The sequence below is a fragment of the Microchirus variegatus genome (genome assembly GCF_963457635.1).
Source record: "Microchirus variegatus genome assembly, chromosome: 5".
Classification (NCBI taxonomy): domain Eukaryota; kingdom Metazoa; phylum Chordata; class Actinopteri; order Pleuronectiformes; family Soleidae; genus Microchirus; species Microchirus variegatus.
Genome location: NC_139806.1, coordinates 21,620,474 through 21,642,620, shown reverse-complemented (window position 1 = coordinate 21,642,620; position 22,147 = coordinate 21,620,474). Strand labels below are relative to the sequence as shown.

The 22,147-nt window shown below is 38.4% G+C and overlaps 1 protein-coding gene across 1 annotated transcript in view; it reads left to right on the top strand.

The window, feature by feature from the left end:
* Positions 1-22,147, top strand: part of pde1cb (phosphodiesterase 1C, calmodulin-dependent b) — a gene marked incomplete at both ends in the record, with an annotated part of 105,239 nt that overhangs the window by 39,159 nt on the left and 43,933 nt on the right. The window contains one exon of the mRNA XM_083889615.1: positions 4,835-4,861. Coding sequence (XP_083745741.1) covers positions 4,835-4,861 — 27 coding nt within the window. The remainder of the gene's footprint in view (positions 1-4,834; positions 4,862-22,147) is intronic.

Here is a 22,147-nt window from a genome sequence, read left to right as displayed (position 1 = left end):
GAGAGCAGAAAGAGGTACAGTTTCACCACTGTCACAGCTACTTGTGCACTGCCCTGCACTATTATTGAGTTCCAGTCACACTCTCTCTCTCACATATAAACAAGAGGGAAAAGAGGGGGGGAAGGAAGGATGGTGACTAGTTTGTCGCAGCTCTGGGTGCAAATGTGATTGAAGAAAGAGGAAACCTTGGTCACATCCTGGGATCCAGCACTTCGCAAAACCTTGCTCTGCTTTTTTTACCCTCTTCTTCACCACACACTTAAGGGGATTAAACTTTTTTTTAAATATTTTGTTGGCACATCCGGAACTCTGAGAGTATCTGACATGGAGTCTCCCACCAAAGAGATTGAGGAATTTGAAAGCACGGCCCTGAAGTATCTCCAGCCAGAACAGATTGAAAAGATTTGGCTCCGACTCCGGGGACTGTGAGTATTTTTTTTACTCTTTTCAACAAGTATTTTGTGTCCTTACATGTGTGATCTACTTTATATTGCTCTGAATTTATTTAAAAAAAAAAAAAATGTAAACATGTAAAATCCAACAGGAGGGACACATAAAAGAGCCTGGCTTTGTTCACCTGATTTTGTTTTGATTTGTGTGGCAGTTGCTGTATGTATGTCTATGTGTGTAGGATGTGTGTGTGTGTGTGTGTGATCTGGTGTTTCTCAGAGCAAATGTAGCAGCTCTGAACTACTTCCTTTGGAAGAAATACACATTAGTATGAAGCAGTGAGCGTGGAGCTCTTCAAACACGCAGCCTTGATACAGGAAACATTTTTATTTCATCACAATTCAAGAGTTTTGCTGCAGAATTTTTTTATCGTTGTATCTGTTGTGCGATAAACACCTGTTGTCAATATAAGACTTTGACGCAGGGAGATTCTCTATTTGTTTTTGCGTTCCCCTTTTTTCTCTTTTCTTTTTTTTCCTGCTTTGCATCTGTCAATCACTTATATTTATTTTTAAATAATACAAAATAAACGCCCTTGAGCAGAAAATTTCTCATTCCCCCTTGTTTCCTATAAGGAGATCTCCTGATGCTACAATACAAACACCAGCCTCTCGACCTTTCACCCCAGATAGAAAGCCCTGTGTAGTTTACAGTGTGTGCAGGTGGAAGTGGGAATTCTCTCATCATTCGTACTCAGCAGGAGGAGACAGCAGTGGAGTTGTGTGTGTGGAAAAAGACACATCTCTCTCATGTTTCTACTGGAGGTCTGAAACGAAAACAGTTTGCCTCCGCACCGCAGTTGAGAGCCGAGTGAATGAACCAAGCGTTATTTGACGGCGACTTCTCACCTTCACCCCCTCATCTGTCAAATGTATTTTTTTGTTGTCATTTTCATGTCACTGAGTTTCTGCAGTTCCCTGATGAGTCATTGTTTTCATGTCCAAAGTCAACATGTGGTTCCCTCCACCATCATCGTCTTCATTCGGTCACATCATAAATTCTCCCCATCGTGACCATCTGTCTTTTTGGATATTTCATGGCTCAGAGTGAGTCAGATAAAGGCTTGGGACTTTCTTTTTCTATTCTTTTTTTTTTCTCATTTCATTATGGCTACGCTGCAGCCTGCTGGATACTCTGAGGGCTCCTGTTGCGTGTCAGAGATCACATTAGCCTTTAATCTTACAAAGAGCCTCTGTCTGAGGAGAGATAGAGAGCTACAACTGACAGGCAGCCCCCACAGATGGTGACGCGTCACACAGTGGATGTTGTGCGTTTAAGGGATCGACAGTATGCTGTGTGTGTGTGTGTGTGTGTGTGATGAGAAAGGCTGTGTATGTGCTGGTGTGGATGATATAGATTGGATGTGTGTTTGCAGCAGCCTGGTGACATTTACTGTATGTGCTGCCAGCTTATCCTCAGAGATTTGTTTGGCAGCTGTATGATGTGTGTGTGTGTGTGTGTGTGTGTGTGTGTGTGTAGGGCTATCACAGCACTCTCTCCGGCACAGCGTGCTCCAGAGTACACCAATCATCCACAGACAGGCAGGCCGAGCATTTGCTTTGGACAGTTGTCCCTTTAGCTCAGCCTTCAGTGATGCAGTTGAAAACACCCTGACATCCACTGATCAAGGAATGAACAGCATGTTGCGTTTTATTACTTCCCTTTGATGAATAGCCCCTTTATATTTTTGCATCGGTGAATGGATTCCAATGGATTCCCATTAATAAATTAGATCACTGCGACAGACCCGACCTCTCCGTCACCCACTGATTAATGGAAATCAATAAATTATTTAATCACTTGATCAACAGTTCATCACAGTGAGCTCCCTTAAGGGCAACATAGACTCAAACCCAAGGAGGATCAAGGTGGCCGTCTGACCGCTTTATAACACCATCTGATTTGTGAGGCACTGAAAGGAGACCCAGAAGCTTCTCAAGTACCGTCCTTCTGGACACACTGGGACTCCCACTCCTTCGTCTTCCAAATAACTTTAATCATTTCAAAATTAACTTCTGGGTAACTGTGACAGCAATTCTTTTTGTCGTTTTATGAAGCTGATTAATCTGTAATGTAATCAGCAGATAAATCAGTTAAGAAGCTGCAGCAAATTGGATTCCCCTAACAAATGACAACAGGAGGATGCAGAAAAAAAATTATTGGGTGGTTAAAACGGATTTTAGTTTAGTTTGGGAACCACTAACCTTTAGAGTTTGGGATGGGTCAGTGAGCACAGTAAAGACATTTAATTGGTCCACTGGTCCACATCATTATACATCAAAGTGTCGATCACATTTATTTACTCATTAATCCAGAACAATGTACTACATATGTTAAATATAGTGATAGTGAAGTATATAATATCGTCTTTTACTATTTACAACCCCAGAAAAACAAGTACCTCTTACCTTTCAGACACAGTCAAATGTAAATGCTGATAGTGTTTCTCTCGACCACTCAAAACACTTAACACTGAAGGTCATAAGCACCCCCACACACTTACACACTGATATTACACAATCTCGGGAAACTTGGGGGTTCAGCATCCTGCCCAAGGACACACTGACAACAGGAGGAGGGGGGTAAAAAAAGCAACAACAAGCACACAGCCAATGGAAGACCCCCTTTTTTTCTCTTGTGCTGCAGTTACCACAATGTGGTTCACCTGAACTCACATTTTGCTAAATAAATTCTCTGTGACCTTTTTATAATTACAATAATTCCTGGAGTTCCGTGACTCCTTTCAACCCACATCCTCATTATGCCGAGGACATTGCATTAAAGCCTCCTAATTAGAAGAAGCTCTGCGTAGTTGACAGACACACACGGGACGTAAAAGAAAGCTCAGCAAGGCGGGGAGGGGGCAAAAGGCGGAGAAAGGAGGAGGTGAGGAAACAAGGATATATCAATGTTGTTTCTCTCTGACCTTCTATTAACAATTTTGTTATCCTTATTCTTACCCATATGATTTCCTTCCATCTATTATTTTGTCAGATTACATTCTTTTATTTCTAACCCTCCAGCACCAGGACGTCCGTCCGACTGAGATACTTGATGCCTTTTTAAACGCAGCACAGGCCCCTAATGATTAATTCAATCTTTTTTTCACTAATCTTGAGGGAGCGTTTAACATTTCTTTACAGAGAAACTTCCTGAGCTTGCAGTTTTCCGTGGAGCTCTGTGAAAGATTATACTGAAAGCGAGTGAGAAACAAATCAAGCTAAGTGCTGTGAACTGTGCCTGACTGGAATTTAAAACTGCGCCTGTCGTCCAAAGCAGCGGATCTGACCTTCCCTACGCTCTGCTGTTACAAGTGTGTTAAGTGTGTGTGTGCATTTAGCTTTAAGAGCCATGTTGTCAGCTCTTCATGGATGTGTAGGTGTGTTGCACTGTACTGAAGGTGTGTTTTACTATTGCACAAACTGGGATCCTACACAGTGACATTAAAGTAGGTGGGATGTCAGTTGGTTTTGTGTGTATGTGTCTTTTTTTTTTGCTTTTGCATATAATTACGCCTCTTTTAAATCCCTAATTTGCATAATTGACTGTAAGCATTTGCAGTGTTTTTTTTGACTGCTTGGAAATCCAAGAAAACTAACAATCAAAACTTTTACTCTTATTTACATATTTATTATTTCTGTTGTTGGCAGTATGTTGAACCTGATCTCTGTGGGCCACAATGGCTCTATGTTAACTGCATCATAGTCATCCATCATGTGAAGGCAGTGAAGAAATAAGGTTTTTAACTTTAAAGATATCCATGTATTATTAATAATAATCATAGTATTAGTTTTTTGACAGTAAATACCATGATTATTACCTCAAATGGCTTCATGTAATTGAACTCACTTATACAATATGGACTCTCCCCTTATTGAAAGGACATTCACTTTTCAATAGACTATTATTTTTCCCCATACGAGCACATATTTTCCACTAATATTTTGTGACCCTGTTTTATTCTCGTTTTTTTTCTTTTGGTTTGAAATGAATCAGACAATAATGTTCACCAAGTGATAATACACTGGTGGAGAATGAGGCAGCTGATGGAGTGACAGAAATATTAAGTTGTTCAAATTTAACGAGTGTGCTGCTACATGTATTCCACTATGAATTGCTATAAATACATTTATATTTAGTGTTTGTGAAGACTGTACACTCTTTATGACATATTTATATGTAAATGAAAAAGGTGAATGCATCAAATGCACCCAAAATGCCAAAATGTTTGTGCACATGCTTCTTGTACAAGGTCCAGAGTCTTTGATGTGTGATGTTTCAAGTTTAACATGTTAACTGGAAATATAAATCCAATAAAACTGAAGATCAAAGAGAAATGCTTAAGTCGGTGCTTCACAATTCTCGTGTTTGTTTTCTCTGGCAGGCGCAAGTACAAGAAGACGTCCCAGAGGTAAGACTTCTGCAGGGACACTGGACCTCCACATTCTCCACTCCTTCATATTCATCCCAATAGTCTCCTCCTCCTCTCTTTATTCTCCTTCTGCTCAACCTCCCTTGAAACACTGAATCTCATGGACCTTCGCCTACCATTTCTTCATTATTCAAAGTCCCTTGTCTAGCAAAGGACAAAAACTCTTAGGAAACTCTGTTATAAATATTATGCAATTTGAATAAAAGTGGTTTGTGTCGAATACGATTATCATTGTTACTGTCGACTTCCATTTGTTGGGGGCCATGTCTCGTCCAGAGTTTATAACACACCTTGCCATCCTGTGCATTGACATATGCTCTCTATTTCTGTGGTAATAGTGGCGCAGATGCTTGGTAAACTGCCGCCTTCACAGAACTTGAAAGCTTATAGATGAATTACACCAGTGCTGTTCATGTTATCTTTGTCATTATAAAACTGTCATTAGTTTATTTCTGTTGGAGATGCTCAGGGGAAATCAGGCTCTCCATTAACCAAGACTTAAATGTGTTTATTTACAAGGATGAAAACAGGAATCAATTAATGTCACTGCATGAATGGATAATGTCGAGTAAAGTCTCATTTGTTAAATATGATCATTTATTGATCTTTAATGGTCTACTTCATTATTCATCACAGGCTCCCTGTGATGATTCTTCCTGTTACAAAGGGAAGGTTTTATGGCCATTGGACCAAACAGACTGGGATATACAATCTGTATCCATGCAAGTTCTTTAATGGTTATGGTCAAGATGTGTTTCCTGAATTTTCACCTGACTTCATTATTTCTTAATGAAAATGACCTTAAAATTAGCTATAAACTAATACACCAAACAAACAAATGTAAAAGAAATCTCAATTGGATTTCTATCGTCTTCAACACTTCATGCTTTTCCACACATTAGTTGTAAAATGTATAATATTTGAATGATGGCTACAAAGAACATAAGTCAGACTGTAATTAGAATGTAGCACATTTCTCCATCTAATTAAATATGACATATTTTAAACAAAAAATGTTCTTGGGTGCTGAGAGAATCAGGAGCACATAATCACCTTTGTACTTTTAAAAAACTTCCTTTACATAGAATCTACTTGTTCACAGTTAAAGCTATAATTTCAAGAGCCACAAAACTAATTAGTGTATTTTCTACAGTGTCTATTTCAGGCGCACAGGTTTTAATGCTTACACCTCATGGACACTATTCATATGGTGATATATCTGTACAGCATGTGTCAAAAACCACTCTCATTACATGGATGACTAACAGACGAGCGCTCTGTTTGTGAACCTGCTGTGGTCTCCATTCATTTCTCATTTATTAACAGATGATTTGGCTAATGGTTTAAGGTGTATTTAAATTTCCACCTGGTCCTGAACATGTATGTGACACTCTCTCCACTCTTCGGTGAGCTCATCGAAGCTGAGGGCGAAATCCCAAAACCAGCAAGTCATTGCTGTCCAACTGTATGCACAACCAAAACACATTAGCTGCTGCAGCAAATGCAAATCTTTAGAGATGGCTCAAGAATAATATATCATGCTCTCATCAACGTCATTGACAAAAAAGATTCTAAAAGAAAAAAATATATACTGTAGTTGTTTATTAATGTTGCTCAATCCACTTTAAATTAAGTTAAATCCAAGTAGCAGGGATGAAATTAGCTGTGTCCATATTCATGCAAATAAGGAAACGTGTTGGACAACATTGTGGCTTGTGGAATAATAATAATTAATAAATAATAATTGTATAACACTTGTTACCAGGATGCATTTGTTCTTTTCATGCGATTATTTATTCTCCCGACTATGTTTTTATTATTATTTTCAAAAAAACAGGGCCTCGAAACAATTTAAGACAGATTATTTCCTTCAGACAATGCATCAATGCATCGCTTCTCTTTGCAACAGCTAAATCAACAACTGGTTGTGTTTCTATCTAGAGAATACAAGGCATGGCACAAATTGCTTTGACTTGCAGGAAAGCGTAACAACCTCACAAATGAATCTCCAAACGAGAATGTGTTTCTGAAGTGCTACTGTTATAATGCTGTTTCATGGCATTTTTCCTGCGAACTGTGGGATTGCTGCACAGTTTGAGTAACTGAATGAAATGCTCCTCATTGGCACAGTGTGAAATGAGCTAGCTGCTGGAAACTCTCTCTCAGTCACCGTCTCTCTGTCGCTCTTGCTCGCTCTCTCTGCTGGGTGGAGGAGTTCCTGTGTGGAGGAGCCAGGTGATTGACAGCTCCATATGTGTCTGTGCAATTACGGTCTGGCTAATTGGCAGAGAGGAACACTGGGACATTGTCATTACTGACACACCAGGACAACCCCTCACACACACAGATGGAGGGAGAGATAGCCCTCTTCATAGAGGGAGGCTTAGGGGAAGAGGAGTGTTTGTGTTCGTGTGAGTGTATAGAAAGAGAGTTAAAGGAGATGAAAGTAGGTCTGAAAAGAAATCAGTTGCATTGTGTTGTTCTGTGCCTGTGTGTTTGTGTAGGTTTGGTGGTGGTCGTAGGGAAGAGATTTCCCTGTTGCTACTTTGATTACAGTTTTTTTTTTTTTGCTCACACGATTTATGATTGTCTCTTTCAAGGATTGACAGTTTTAAGCCCCGCCCCCTTAGTTACTGTTGCTATGCCTGTCAGCCTTTTATTCTTAGGGAGCATACACAGTGATAAAAGCAGCAGATTTAACTCTCAAAAATATGAGTAATTTTTTCAAAGTGATGAGTTTAGTCATGATGGAACCTCTGGTAAACAACATTTTACTGGTTTAGACATCTTCAGGAGTTTACCTGTTGGCAACTGGACATGCTCATAAACAACTTTCCTACAGCTGACTCCTGAGGATGACTATGACTTGGATGGATGACTGAGAACCTTCACAGACATGTTGCCTAATTAATGTTAGCTCTGAGTTGGGTGAAGTCCCAGACTTGCAACTTGTCAACCATCTTGGTAGCACCTTAGGGCAACTATATATAAGACCAGACTTATATTAAATGAGTGAAAAAAAGAGCCATTACTCACTCAGAAAAAGTATACATGTGGAATCAACATTGTAATCTGCTTAAAAAGCTAACTAATATTAGTATACACCATTATAAGAATTACAACTTGTATTCTTCTGATGTACATGTGCACGGTTTTGCTAAACCAACCTCTTTTATGTTTCATTCAAAAGACTTGACGTGACACATTCAACTCCGGCCTCTTTGGTTGCTCATGGTTTGGCTTTCACCCCCACAGCACTTGAACAAATGGTGGTAGTAGCACTGGCCAAAACATGGTCTGAGGGAAAATATTACTGTCCATGAAATGTTGTAATGTAATTTTTTCACCTTTAAAGTGCTAAGTCTTTTCTTGGGTAAACCCAGCCATTTCTGGCAGCGATTGGCAGTGATAACCATAGCTCCTGGAAAACTACAAGCATGTTTGTTGACACATTTTCCATCAGGAAATGGATCATTGGTCTGACTGGTTGTAGGTCTATCCAATTGCGTACAGATGCATTTTGATCCGTGTTCGTTTGGTCAAGCCTCTGGAAATGGAAGGTGACGACACCCTTTCCAGACCACATTGGGTAAGAGTCTGGCATCACTGGTTTGTGGCTTTTATACAGATGGACATTTTACTCAGTGTAACAATTGCTGATACTTTTGTAGATAATGGCAGTAAATTATTTGTCTTCGATAGTTGTCCTTACTAACACAGAGAGGAGGAAGAACTAGCTAATGCTGCCTGGTTGCAGAGCTCTAGAAACTGGTGGTGTTAAAAAAAAAAAAAAAAAAAAAAATACGCTTTTGGTCACATTTGGTAGTTAAGATTACATTGTAGTCTATGCTGTCAGGCCATACCTGCTACACCAATTATGTCTGTTTGATTCATTTAAGTGCACATTTATGAAAGTATTGGTTAAAAAATACACAACTTTACCTTTAATACTGTACCTGAAGACGATCTGTGTCGACTCATTGAAACATCCTGTTTGCTTCATAGTGAGGTTATTTAAACAAGTTGAGGGTGAGTAGAAACCATTGTCCAGTAACCATTTCACAGTAGTTATGGTCATTGTTCAGTGAGTGATCGATTTATAGATTCAGGTGTTACATCTTTGACAAACTGCTTATTGTTGACTCAACTGTGCTAAATAGCAGTTTTACTCTGTTCAATAGTAGAGAAAGACAGAACAGAACAAAGACTTCCTTTTGTTATGGTTACAAAAAAGGCACAGATTTCCCAAGTCTGACCAGTTATAGCAATTATTAACCAACAAAGTGACAACTGCTGTGAATGTAGCTTTTGTATCTTTGTATTTCTATTTCTAGGGCCTGAAAACAGCACAGTAAGAAACAGACCTTTACTTAAGCTTGTAAATGTGTTGCAGTGGTCACACCTTGTAGCCCAGCCTTTAGGGTTGTTTTGCCATCTGATCCAGGCATTAGTCCAATCCAGCCTTAAATGGCCTTAAGTCAGCCCAGTTGCCCAGTTGGAGTGTGAGTGTGTATGAGTGGGTGTGTGTTTATGTGAGATTTTGTGTCTCTGTTCACTCTCCCAGAGCTGCTGTGTTTGTTCACATTGCAGCCCTGGAAGCAGTGCATGGATACATGTTTTCAGAGGCTGATCAGTGACTCAGGCTGCCCAGTCAACATTCTACAGCACTGCTCTCCAGTTCTTCTTCAGACATTCAGTGTCTTTGTGTCTATGCAACAAATACTTAGATCTATGAGCAGTGGTAAATCTTTGTTAAAGCAAATCTCAAGAAGTACAGAACACAGGATAAATCCAATGTTTCAGTCCAGGTCATATTCTTTTTAAATCTGCTTACTGAATCCAGGTCTACACAATCATTATGCTGTACTGAATTCACATTTTTCATTTTGAAGGTATTGAATATTTTTCTTACTCGTCTTCTTGCTCATGCTCTCCATCACTTTAATAATAACTTGGCATTTGATGATGCACATGCCAAGTCGAAGTTAAGATTCTTTTTCTGCCATTGAAAGCATCTGCAAAACACTTGCAACTAATGAAAAGAAAAAAATAATTCTTAGTATTTTAGAGAACACTACATACCGCTGGGGGGAACAAGGTCATGTCCTGTGTACTTTTAGGTTTGTGTACAGTACATGGTACTTCTTGTATTTTTGAATAGAGAGATACAACATGAATAGTTATGTTTTGGAGTGACATTGAGTGAGTAAATAGTTCATTTGTTGGGAGGCCTTGGACTAATGAACTCAATAATATAAACCCTAGCTATTTACCTACAAGCTACAGAACAGACTTTATAACAGGTTTATATAACCCAAAATCCACCTTTTTATACATATTATGTGCTCCTGCATTGTCTAGTTGCTGTATAATAGTTTTTGTTTCATTTTCGTAGTGTTTCAAAAAGTCATGTAAAATAACATGGTCGCGGGACGCGGTTGCATAACCACTGTTAGCAGCGAGACGCCATGTTTCTACCGGAGTCTGTAAGGACAAACGCGAGAGAACAAATCAAGCGTCTCTTTACTTGTAGCGGAAGTCCCGCCTCCACTCTCTCCGCCTCGTCTGCTACGGCCGCGGTAGCTCGCCCTCTCCCTCGCCTCACGAACCTCATCTGCTGACACGGAGAAAGACAACGAGGACAACATTTGACCGGCTGAGGATACCGTAGCGCTCAGGGAAGGGAGGGGGTGAGCAGAGCAGCAGGTCTTTGTTGTAAATTTCAGCCTCTCCTCTAGATGGCACTATAAACTACTTACTTCACCTTTAAGACATTGGAAAATCTCTTTCTAAACTTTGTTTTTGCTACTTCAACTTATTACAAATAAATATAAGCCTATTTCTGTGGCTACTCTACCCACTTTGTACATCTGTGCAAACATGGGTGTCAGCCTGAATATAACCCTTATGGGGCTAAACATCAACATGCTGGTTGAATAATTTCAGCTGGTTAGCTTACACTTACAAACCAGCTAATGGTGCATGGTTAATACAACTGTTACTATACGTCTGCATCTCCCTCTTTTTGTCCCTCACCTCTCCTCTGATCCCCCTTTCATCTCAACCGTCCGAGGCAGATATTGACATGTTGACAGTTTTTGCTCTCCGCTGATGCCGAGCGCTTGCTCATTGTGTGACATGTTGAGCTTCTCTTCTCTTGTAAGGTCTCTGCTTTGTTATGTAAAGTGCCTTGAGATAATGTATATGGTGATTTGCTGCAATACAAATACAATTTGGTTGATTTGATTTTCATGAATCCAGATGTCTTTGCTGCATTGAGGCTTTTTGGCCCAGGCAGCTCAGAGTCACTTAGTAAAAGTTTGTCAATGTGACATAATGGATAATGCGCGTGTGGCTGTTTGCCAGCTGAAGCTCAGTAGAGATAATGCATCGGGAAAGTGACTCATAAAATCAAAGTAAATGTCTTCAGACAAAGAAAATCCACCTTATGAACACTGTAGAGATGCTGCGGATTGACCTCCAGTCAGAGTGATTTTAATGATTAGATATTTGTGTTAACAAATGCTTGAATGGACTTAACTTATTAAGTGGCCAGTTATGGCAGCTGCAGAAAGCTTTATTTTCATGAAGTCCATTTTCACAATCTCTTCAATCATTTCTACCCATGTACATTCTTTGGATGTTCTAAAGAAGACTCCATACAGAAGACTGTACATTCTTGTGTGATAGTGGTTTAATCACTTAAGCACTAAAATTATATCTGGTCTTGTGAAGACCAGATATAATTTTATGACTAAATTAATGCAGAAAACCAAATATTTTCAAAGGGCTGACATACTTTAACTTGCCATTGCAAAGATCTGGGCCATGTTGTTGTAGCAGGACAGTCATTTAAATAAAAAAAATACTACAGAAGGAACAGTGAATGAAGAAGATCAGCATACTGACAGAGGGTTAGAAGAGCAAGAGCAGCAGAGAGGAGGACATATAACATCAGGAGAGTCACAGGGGAAAATTGAACTCTTTGGTTAATGTCTATAATCAGGGAGCAAATCTTCCAGGCATTGGTTGCCTTACAAGAACAACCAATTAGATGCCATTACCCGAACCTCTCTCTCTCTCTCTGTGTGTGTGTGTTTGTCGCCTCATTGGACAATTTATTGTAGCTTATTTGTTATATGAGCAAATATAATCTCTAAAAGTAAAGACACATTAAAAAAACTAAAAGTCATAGGTGCAACATTGACAAACTTAGTTTGAGTTGAAGAGAAAAAACTAGGACAGATGCTAAAGCATAAAATTTATATCCTGTCGAACATTTGGCATTTTGCACTGATTTGACACTACCTTATTGCTTCCATCAATGACGAGCACAACTTCTGTGCATAAGATATGAATTAATGGGCTTTTCCATTCAAAGAGTGACGTTTTTCCAGAATGGAATAAGAAAGTCAGATCACACAAGCTTAAAAAATGACACAGTAAACCCCATCAGTCCATATGAATCGACCCAAAGGTTTTCTTCATCTCTTAAATGGGGTTCCATTGCTCTTTGTTGTAATTTGGTCTTATTGATTCGCCACTTTTCTCTCGGCCGTCCATTCATCAGATATATTAACTTTAGAGGAATGATTTGTAAATTAAAAATGTGCATAGAAATGTCGATGTGCGTAACAAAAGAAGTTGTAGCAGATAAAAGAAATCCTTGTCTTCAATGTAACAGTATCAAGTTTTAAGTTTGTGAGAAGATAGCTTAGCTAAAGAATCAAGGCTCAGACTCAGAGCAGCTGAGAGAATCACCTCACCTGCAGGATAGGTGAGGTGTAGTCATGGATGATGTTTGTGTTTGGTTCCTTGTGTGTATAATTGAAAAAATAACCCACAGGTGCTGATCACTGAGAACAGAGGGTTTTGGCCTTCAGGTCGTCTTCAACATCGCAAACATGACATTGGCACTGATTTATAATGTAGGTCACTCCTGTTGGACATGTGTGCTGGCAACCACAACAATCAACTTCCACTCGCTAGGAGGGAGCAAACAACCAGTGGGTAAATTGGCATTTTAACAGGCATGAAAACAGAATATTGCCAATACATACTAGACAAATACCATTCAATACCTTTTATCTATACATGTACATCTATATCTATACATCAAAAGACAACCAATGTCCATCATACAAACATCTTAGGTCAGTGGTTCTCAAAGTGCGGCCTGGGGGCCAATGGCGGCCCGCAGAAACATTTCTGGCGGCCCGCAATGAATTACAGTTGATAGTTTTAATCCAGGAGCTACTAAGCTTGTTAAATGTGTATTGGACATTAATGGATACAGACCAATACGTGTAAACTGTAGAACTGCAATCTGGTCATCTGGTTTCTTTCTGTTTTTTTTCCCCTTTCATTTTCCTTTGGCGGCCCTCAGTCCAATGTTGGGTTCCTAAATTGGCCCTCAGGTATCAAAACTTTGAGAACCCCTGTCTTAGGTCATAGATTTAGCCCATTGTTTGGTTCCTTGTGTGTACCACCTTGTATTCAAATAACTTGTACAGGATGTGATGTCTTTAAAAAACTGCTGAGCCAATGGAGATTAATTTATTGATTTTATATAATGACGTGACGCCTAAATATACTGTCCAACTGCATTTTTTCTGCAAGTTATATCACCAACAGTTTTGCAGAGGACCCACAGAAGCAGTTAGCAGGTTTGTAACTCTCTCATCTTTTAAAAAAAACTGCTTTTAAAATGGCTGGTACATAGTTTCCAAATCTGGATGTCATGTGGTATGACCTCAAAAAAATGATAAATATTGATTTATTTGAACAAATTCATAATTTGATCATAAATGTCATTGTGACCTATTGCGAGAAAAAAGCTGGTTTTGTTTAGGTGTCCAACGCTATGCCTGTAAATTTTGATTGAATATGAAAATATCATGTGGTGCGACCAACTATCATGTGGTGCGACCATTGCAGCTAGCTTTCAATGAGTTCTATACTTATTTAAAGGAAGTTTTTGTGTTTTAATATCTTTTTGATGGTTTATATATAATAATGGTAGTAAATTGTTATTATTTAAAAGATAGAATTGCACTTTTTCTTATTTTTTTTTCATGAATTGCAGAAACAATGCTTTATGTTAAATCCTTATTGGTAATATTGAAAAAAAAAAAAGAAAAAGTATTTGGAGCATGTCATTTTGCCAATATGTCCTAATTTCTAAAGTTTTTTTTTGTTTTGTTTTTTTAAATCTATTTCATCAGATACCGCTCTCAAGCAAAGAGAAGACTTTCAGCAGGGAGAAAGCAAGCAGTTGTCAAGTGTTTGGAGCAGTTTGTCATCAGTCAGACATCAAAGTCGGACATCAAAGCACAGTTTTGATGACAATGACTCTGTTATAGAAGTTTGTATAACATTGTTATTAGTGCTGTCAAACGATATTATTATTATTATTAAATATTTAATTGCGATTAATCGCATTAATGTCCTAGTTAACTCGCGATTAATCGCAATTAATCTCACATTTTTATCTATTCTAAATGTTCCTTGATTTCTTTTTGTACCATTATTTTTCCTAATTTTAATACTCTTATCAACATAGAAAAGTGGATTGGCTTGCTTTGTGTAAATGTTATTTGCATATTTTGGCATATACTGTAGCGTAGGGCTGAACAATTAATTGAAATTTATCTAAATTGCAATACAAGTTACTGCAATTTTCAAGACACAATATTTATAATATAATATTTGTTCAAGCCAAAATAGAATTTTAGATTTGTTATACAAACCGATAAAGCATACAGGTTCTGATGATCGTACAAGTGCATCAAAACAAGGTGATACAAACTTCATAACAGATAGTACCATGATGACATCATATGTGCTTTGATGTCTGACTGATGACAAACTGTTATCCTGCTGAAAAGTTCTACAGTATGAACAACAGTTTGATGTCTTCAAGTTTGATGTGTCTGAATTCGTCTTGTTCCTTACTGATTAGTGAAATGTTTACATAAATATACATGAATGTATCGTTCAAAAGAATTTCAATGAAAGTTAATGTGTTGTGAATGAAATTTGAAATTAAATAAAATGTTTTCAAAATTTAAATGAATAAAATCTGTTTGGTCTGCTTGTCTATTATATTCCATGCAAATGATTGTCTCTTATTCTATTGATTTTTAAGAGATTTAAGCTGGTTTCATCATTTGGTGCAACCAACCATCATGTGATGCGACCATAAATTGCAATATCTGTAGCAAAATAAAAAAAGCGATGCCTTCTTTCTGTGGCAGAAACTTAATCACTGATTGGGTAAGCTGAAGTTAGTGGCATTTTGTCTACATTTGCATAATTTTTATGCATTTTACAGGAAAATAAGCGTGCAAACTACATACAAAACTGTGAACGTGACTGTCAGAATGAGGATTATATCAGTATGTATGACAATTCAACAGAAATCCAAATAATTAGTTTCTAGACACATCATATTACTAAGAACTTGTGAAAAAAGGTTAAATATGTTGATTAAATTAATAAAATTTTAAGATTATTGACGGTCGCACCACATGACATTTTGGATGGTAATGACCAATTCATTTACGTAAAAAAACACCAAAATGTCCTAATTCCTGATTTCAACATGTATGCGTGTACACATGACATTGTAAAGCTTTGACCAATTGCAATAGAAATGAATAATTATCATATTTTTTTAATTTACCTATCAAAACACCTTATATGTCATTGACCCATGTCCAGTATATGTACTGTATATTTATGTTGTCATTTTAGTAATACAGACATCTGATTGCCTTTAGAGGATATAAGTTGAAGGACTCATTGTGGTGTGGTGGTTAGCATCATTGCCTCACAACAAGAAGGTCACTTCTCAGGTTAATCTAATCTATATTCTGTGTTGTTTTTTCAAGTTATTGTGGTGTGTGCATGGGTTCTGAGTGTCCTACCCCCAGTCCAAAGGTATTTAGATTGGGTTTCGGTTAACTGATTAATAACATTGGTAGTTTGTAATGTACAATAGATTAGATTTTCGTGAAGTCATAACATGCTTCCTTCATTACTCTTCAGATCAACACAACGTCACAGAAAACCATGATGTCATGTGTGATGTTGGCCATATAAAAAGCTAGGGACCTGTGCATGATGTACCCCACCTCTGACCCAATGTCAGCTGTCTCAGGCTCATCTCATGACGCTCAAAGGATAAGTGGTAGATAGTGAATGATGACTAAAATGTCAGCATTCTTTGGAAAGACTCAAATGAACAAGGTGCCCTCTGGCTAACATGTTGCCATTGCCAAGCCAAGCATGTCATGTCAACCCCCATCTGAGGTCACTATTTCTTCACCTCATCTCGTCCTTTCTCTTACCTGATGATTAAAGGGGTAATTGCTCGGCTCAAACACTCCCTCCCCCATTTTCCCCCAGATTAGTTGCTCCTTTCTCTTGTGAGGTAATTGCCTCAATTAGCTCGATTCACACCATGTTATGCCGTTTTATAAACTGTGCAGGTGTGGATAGACCCCCCCCCCCTTCAGTCTGTGCAACCGGTACACATTCATGCAAGAAATGCAAAATGCACAGTATGATGTGAATATGAAGCAGACTGAAGACTGAATGTGAAGCTGTTTGAAATGGATTTTTCCATTCAGGCCGAACAACAACTTAAAATGGCTGAACACAATGAGGCAAATCACTTTCAGATTGATTTATGTTTTCTTTCTCTACCTTAAAGTGACATACATGTTACTGTATGCAGAGGTGCTGAAGTTCCATGCTGCAGCAAAAGAGCTTCTACACTGAACCCCGCCCCCCACCCACCCCCCATCCTGCCTTAGAATTACATTATTGAGCTAAGTGTATTGCTATTCAAAAGATTGATTTCAAAGTGAATTGATAGGCTTTTATCGTAAGTTAAAGGCTACAGCAGAGATGGGGCGGGCCCAGCTCATCAGGCTTCCCCGTCCTGCTGCCTACACCAGATAATATTGCAGATTTATGGTGCAGATTGTCTCCTTAATCTGTTGGTTTGTATCCATCCTTCCTCCAACAACTCCAATCTCCATACCACCTCTACCATGGTCTCTGGTGGCTATTTCTCCAGACACTTTCATCTCAGGTAGATGGAAAAACAGCAGCAATCTGACTCTTTTCTTTTCTTTTTTTTTTTTTTTTTTTTTAGAAAGAGAGAAACTATTTGATCACACTGTATGAGAATGCGAAAAATCCTCAAGTGTTTTGTGTGCTGAATGGGTGTACTTAGTGTTGGTGGGATGCCTGGCAGCTCTCGCTCTCTCCCTCTTCCTCTCTATCTCTCTCTATCTCCCCATGTGTGTGCATGTTTGTGTGTGTTTTTCTTTCCATTCAGCTATTTATCACCTCACCTCATTTATCTCCAGCTAACCCAGTCATTTCAGCTCTAGTGGGAGTCAGGGACCTCACATACACTGTATTCAGACCCACTCTGTGGCCCACAGCCTCTGTCATAACCACTGTGAAAGGCCGCGTCTGAAAAATGGGCTTTTCTTGCTGAAGCAGATGGATAAAACCGAAATTAATGCATGAGTTGAAACCAGGCAAACATTTATGTTGTGAACTTTACAGAAATGTACGCTATAGAAAAAAAAGAAAACCCAGAGCTCAGTATTTACCTATTTTCCAAAAGTAGAAGTTGGAATAAGTTAAATAAAGGCCTCAGGTCTCAGAGTCTCATCTGAACAAGGGAAAAATGTTTTGGGCTAAAAATCACAAGTTTCTCAAACTATGTGAACGTGTTGTTTGCAAACGTCCGTCGTGCCTGCTGTTTGGACATGTGTGCACATATGTGTGATAGAGCATGAATTGTGTCTTTATAAATGTGTGAGTGTGTGAATAAACCTAGCAGTATTTGCTTTGATGTTGGTCTGGTTGGAATGCTTGGAATCACAGCAGTGACGCAGTCAGGTCTCTGTTTTCTGTCTCCATTTACTCTAATGCAATTTTTGGACATGTTGGACTAAACATCCTTTCCACACATTAGCTGTGAGTACAGAAGGTCACTGTAGCAGCCACATTGATGTAGACTGCATGGTATTTCATCACTACGTCATTAATATTCTATTCTCTGTTGGTCACATTAAATATTAAGTCTAACCCTAACCCAACACAGCAAGGTGAGAACGTTACAGAAACATTTATGTTTAAGAATGCAGCAGGCTTTTAACTGCTTTCATTTTCTTTTTTAATAAATATAAAATATCAAATTGAATATTCAACTCGAAGGACACTGCAGTTATTTGACAAAAACAGCTTGAAATTATGCAGTGCTACAGGAATTCAAAAATCTTTTTTCTTTAGATGAGAAAAATGTTGAATGCGACAAAATGTGACTTTTTTCATGATTTCATTTTTTCAAGATGCAGAACATATGAGTCATATCGTAATCACAATATCTGTCAAAAAATAATCACACCTTTTTTGCAAATCATCATGCAGCAGCTCCGATGCAAAAATATGAATAATGCATGTGCATATCAAGATTTTGTATTTAATGCGACCTTTAACCATGCCACAAATGAAAAATTGTATAGTAGAAGGACCGTTTATCTAGTTTTTGAATAGCATTAAAACAATCTACTCAAACACTTAGTACTTAACCTTACTTAATAAAACACCTGGTTTTCAAATCAAAATAATAGCTGTAAGGTTGATATTAGTAACTGTAAACTGATTAAACTCTGCTGTTTAAAAACAGATCATCAATTTCTTCAGAACAAATGACGACATGTTGAAGGTTAATTCCTGAGCCCGATCTCAATTCTCACTTGATTTTTCTCCAACTTGCAGCCTCATCTCACTCCCTTCATTGACTCTAATCCATTCATTTAACATGTCATATTTCATAATCATAGTAAATATGTAATTCAATGTATTAACACATGTATTTTTGAACATTAATTATCTGGTTGTACCTCTTAGGAGTAATTAGGATTAGCTAGTAGAACAGTTGAATTCATGGACGTAACATTTTACTTAATGTAAAGCTTTTTATCTTCATAAAAGTGCCTTTCAGGGGATGTAAATGACTTTACTTCCTGTGGAGAGTGACAGCAGTTCCACTTCAGTACAGCACTACAGCCTCCCATTGAAGGCTCGACTTTCTGTTTCCCTGTTCAAGAACTAAATATGAGACCTTTAAATGTATAGCATCAAAGACATGGAGATGTAGGAGAGTGTCACTCATCTCCATTATGTTGTCTTTTCCTGCAGAACATAATGAAACCTAATTTAGCCATTTAATGATCATTTTGGTTTGAAGGCAAGGCTCCGGGTGATTTTTTTCTTCAGAATTTTACAAAAATGCATCTTCTACTACAATATATTCGATATCGATGATAATCCATCCATCCATCCATTTTCTATCGCTTTATCTTCCACATGAGGGTCACGGGGGGAGATGTGCCAATCTCAGGTGACATAGTGTGATGGGGGGTTCAACTTGAACAGTTCAGCAGTCCATCACAGGGCCACATAGACACAAACAACCATTCACTCACACCTACAGTCAATTTAGAGTATTTACCTAATCCGCATATTGCATGTTTTTGTGGGCTGTGGGAGGAAGCCAGAGAACTTGGAGAAAACCCACGCACGCAGGGAGAACATGCAAACTCCATGCAGAAAGGCCCTTGTTCCAACTAGACCATTTGCTGTTACTAATTCTGTGTACTTAAATTGTGATAATAGGAATGTTAACAAAAAAAAAACATTGTAATGTAATGGTTTGTGTGTGTGAATTATTGAACATTATTTATGACTTAATTTGTACTCTCCTTCCTTATGAGAAGCTGAAAAGTAAATGTCACTGACTCTCTCAAGAGTCTATAGGGTGGACTGCTTCTGTCTGAGACACCAGGGTTAGAGCAAAACAGCATGTACTGTATTGTATTCTCAGTGTTCCCAGTGTGGTGAATTTATAGCTGTGCACATAATAATGCCAAACACTCATCTCTTTTTTTGTAAGTACTGTGAGAGAGCTCAGCATGCCCATTGAAAGTTTGTATGATTAACCAGATTTACAGTAATGGGTGCGGGTGCTTGCAGGCTCTCTCTCTGTCTCTCTCTCTCTCTCTCTCTCTTGTAAAGTGGCTCATTGCCCAATAAAGTGCACTCTGGTGTCCTTGTTTGTCCAGGGGTTGAAGGACACACCAGTGATGACCTCACTCACTACCACATTTTTGAGCTTTTATTGATTTATCCGTGTACTTGTGTGTTTATGTTTGTATGCGAAAAGGACAACACTGCCACTGTGTTCCCTCCATGTCTTCCTTTGTCTGACATATCTGTTCCCTCTAATGTCGAGGTAATTCAGCTTTAGAGGATAGGACACACTCTGTGTAGGATAAAGCTTTGCTTCCTGTTTTTTCCACACCTACTCTCATTGTTACAGTAACACAGCTGTCTGGATTACTGCTCTAATAATCTGAAATGACAAGACTCCCAGAACATTATGCGCTATCTGTTATTTTGTTCTGGCTCAGAGTCAAAGACAGAAAGCACATTTTGTGTGTCTGTGAGTGTGTGTGTTAGACCATCTACATTCACCTCTGCCATTTTTCTGCTTCGGGGATGTCGCTACCTTTGCAGTAATCATAGTTTAAGGTTATGTCTGTTTTGTTGTGCTTATCTGTCGATGACCTTAACGTCTGTATTCCTCTGGGTTTATATGTTTTTCTACATGCCCATTTAAAGTGGCAACATGTAAGATTAGTCATGCATTAATTGTGTCTGTGGAGGTTCTCAGTCATCCAGGTCATCGTCTTTTTCTCTAGTTAGCTGTAGGTGACTGGACTTTCTCTCATCCAAGAGACTTTTTCTGTTCTGATTAACTGGTGGGAAAAAAACAAGTATTTAACCTCTGAGGCTGATAGAGTTGTTAAGTTGAATAATACAGGTTGTTGATAAACCGATTGTGTTGCCTAATGTTATTCTGCAGCTAACGTATTCATGACTGTTGTCAGTTGTCAAAGATCAGAATGAAGAGATGCAGAACATTAATTAATAACAGCAAACAACATGACTCTGCTACAAAACGACTCCCTCCTCCAGCACAGAGAGAAATGTTTTCGCAACACAATAAGGCTCTCATCAGATAAAATGAAGCTCGGTCCTTCAAAGCACCAAGACAGTCAATAATGCCCGCTGCACAGACACAAATGTTATCAGCAACCAATCAGTGACCTTGATGTCGGTCGTCTGACACATAAACAAGCTTGTGACACCAGTATTTGAAACTGACCTTTACTTTGAAATCAATAGATTTCACTTTTAATTCCCAGCTCAACATGCTCCAACACAATTCATTCATACTATACTGAAATTACAGTAAAACTAAATGAAGCTCAAACATTGGCTTCAATTACTAGTAAACAGAAAATATACATTTCGGCTTGCGAGCAAACCTTAGTCCCATTCATATATTTATAATCATCTCCTGAAGTCTCTTGAGTTGAAAGAGGATAAAAAACCGGATGGAAAAAATAGGTTTCAGTGATGTGGTAACTAAGAGACAGCAGTAGTGTGTAAGAATTCAAACTAAATGGTTGAAGGAGAAAATAATGTGAATTTAGGCTTGGTCTCAGGGATAAAGGAGAAAGACTGCCATGAAAGAGGTGAAAAACACTCAGAGGCTTTCATGAGCAGCTTGTGAGGGAATGACATCAACAATAGCCTCCCTTTCCAAAAGAAAGACCTTGACCACAGTTATAACCAACACATCTCAAATAGTGGGAGGGGGACAATTAAGACGATCCTCCATCACACAGAAAACCTTTATCATACAAAAATGTGTTCAGTTTCTTTGAGATGATGGAAACATGTGGCCCTGATGAGTGAGTTCTTGTTAGTCCATCCTGCCTTTGTGATTCTTTTCCCTTTTTAAAAGATCCTTCTTTATTCATCTCCCATCTTTGGCCTTGATTACTGCTGCAGCTCATTCATGCACTCATTCATCCTTTTTTGATTTCATCAACCAGGAGTAATTGTTATTTTTTATCATAATATTAGCAACGTTTCAGAGAAGTAAAATCCACAATCATTATATTATATTGCTTTTATGTTCCCTTCTTTAGGGAACACTGTATTTCATGCGGTCACCAATCCGCCCTGAGTTATCACCACCATTATCTTTGGCCAAAAAAGGGAATAAATCTGGTGTTAGGTTCTCTCTGTTTTTGTATGCTGCTTATTAAGTACATGAGAGATTGTTGAATATGAATAGATATTTCTGTTATATAAAACAAATGG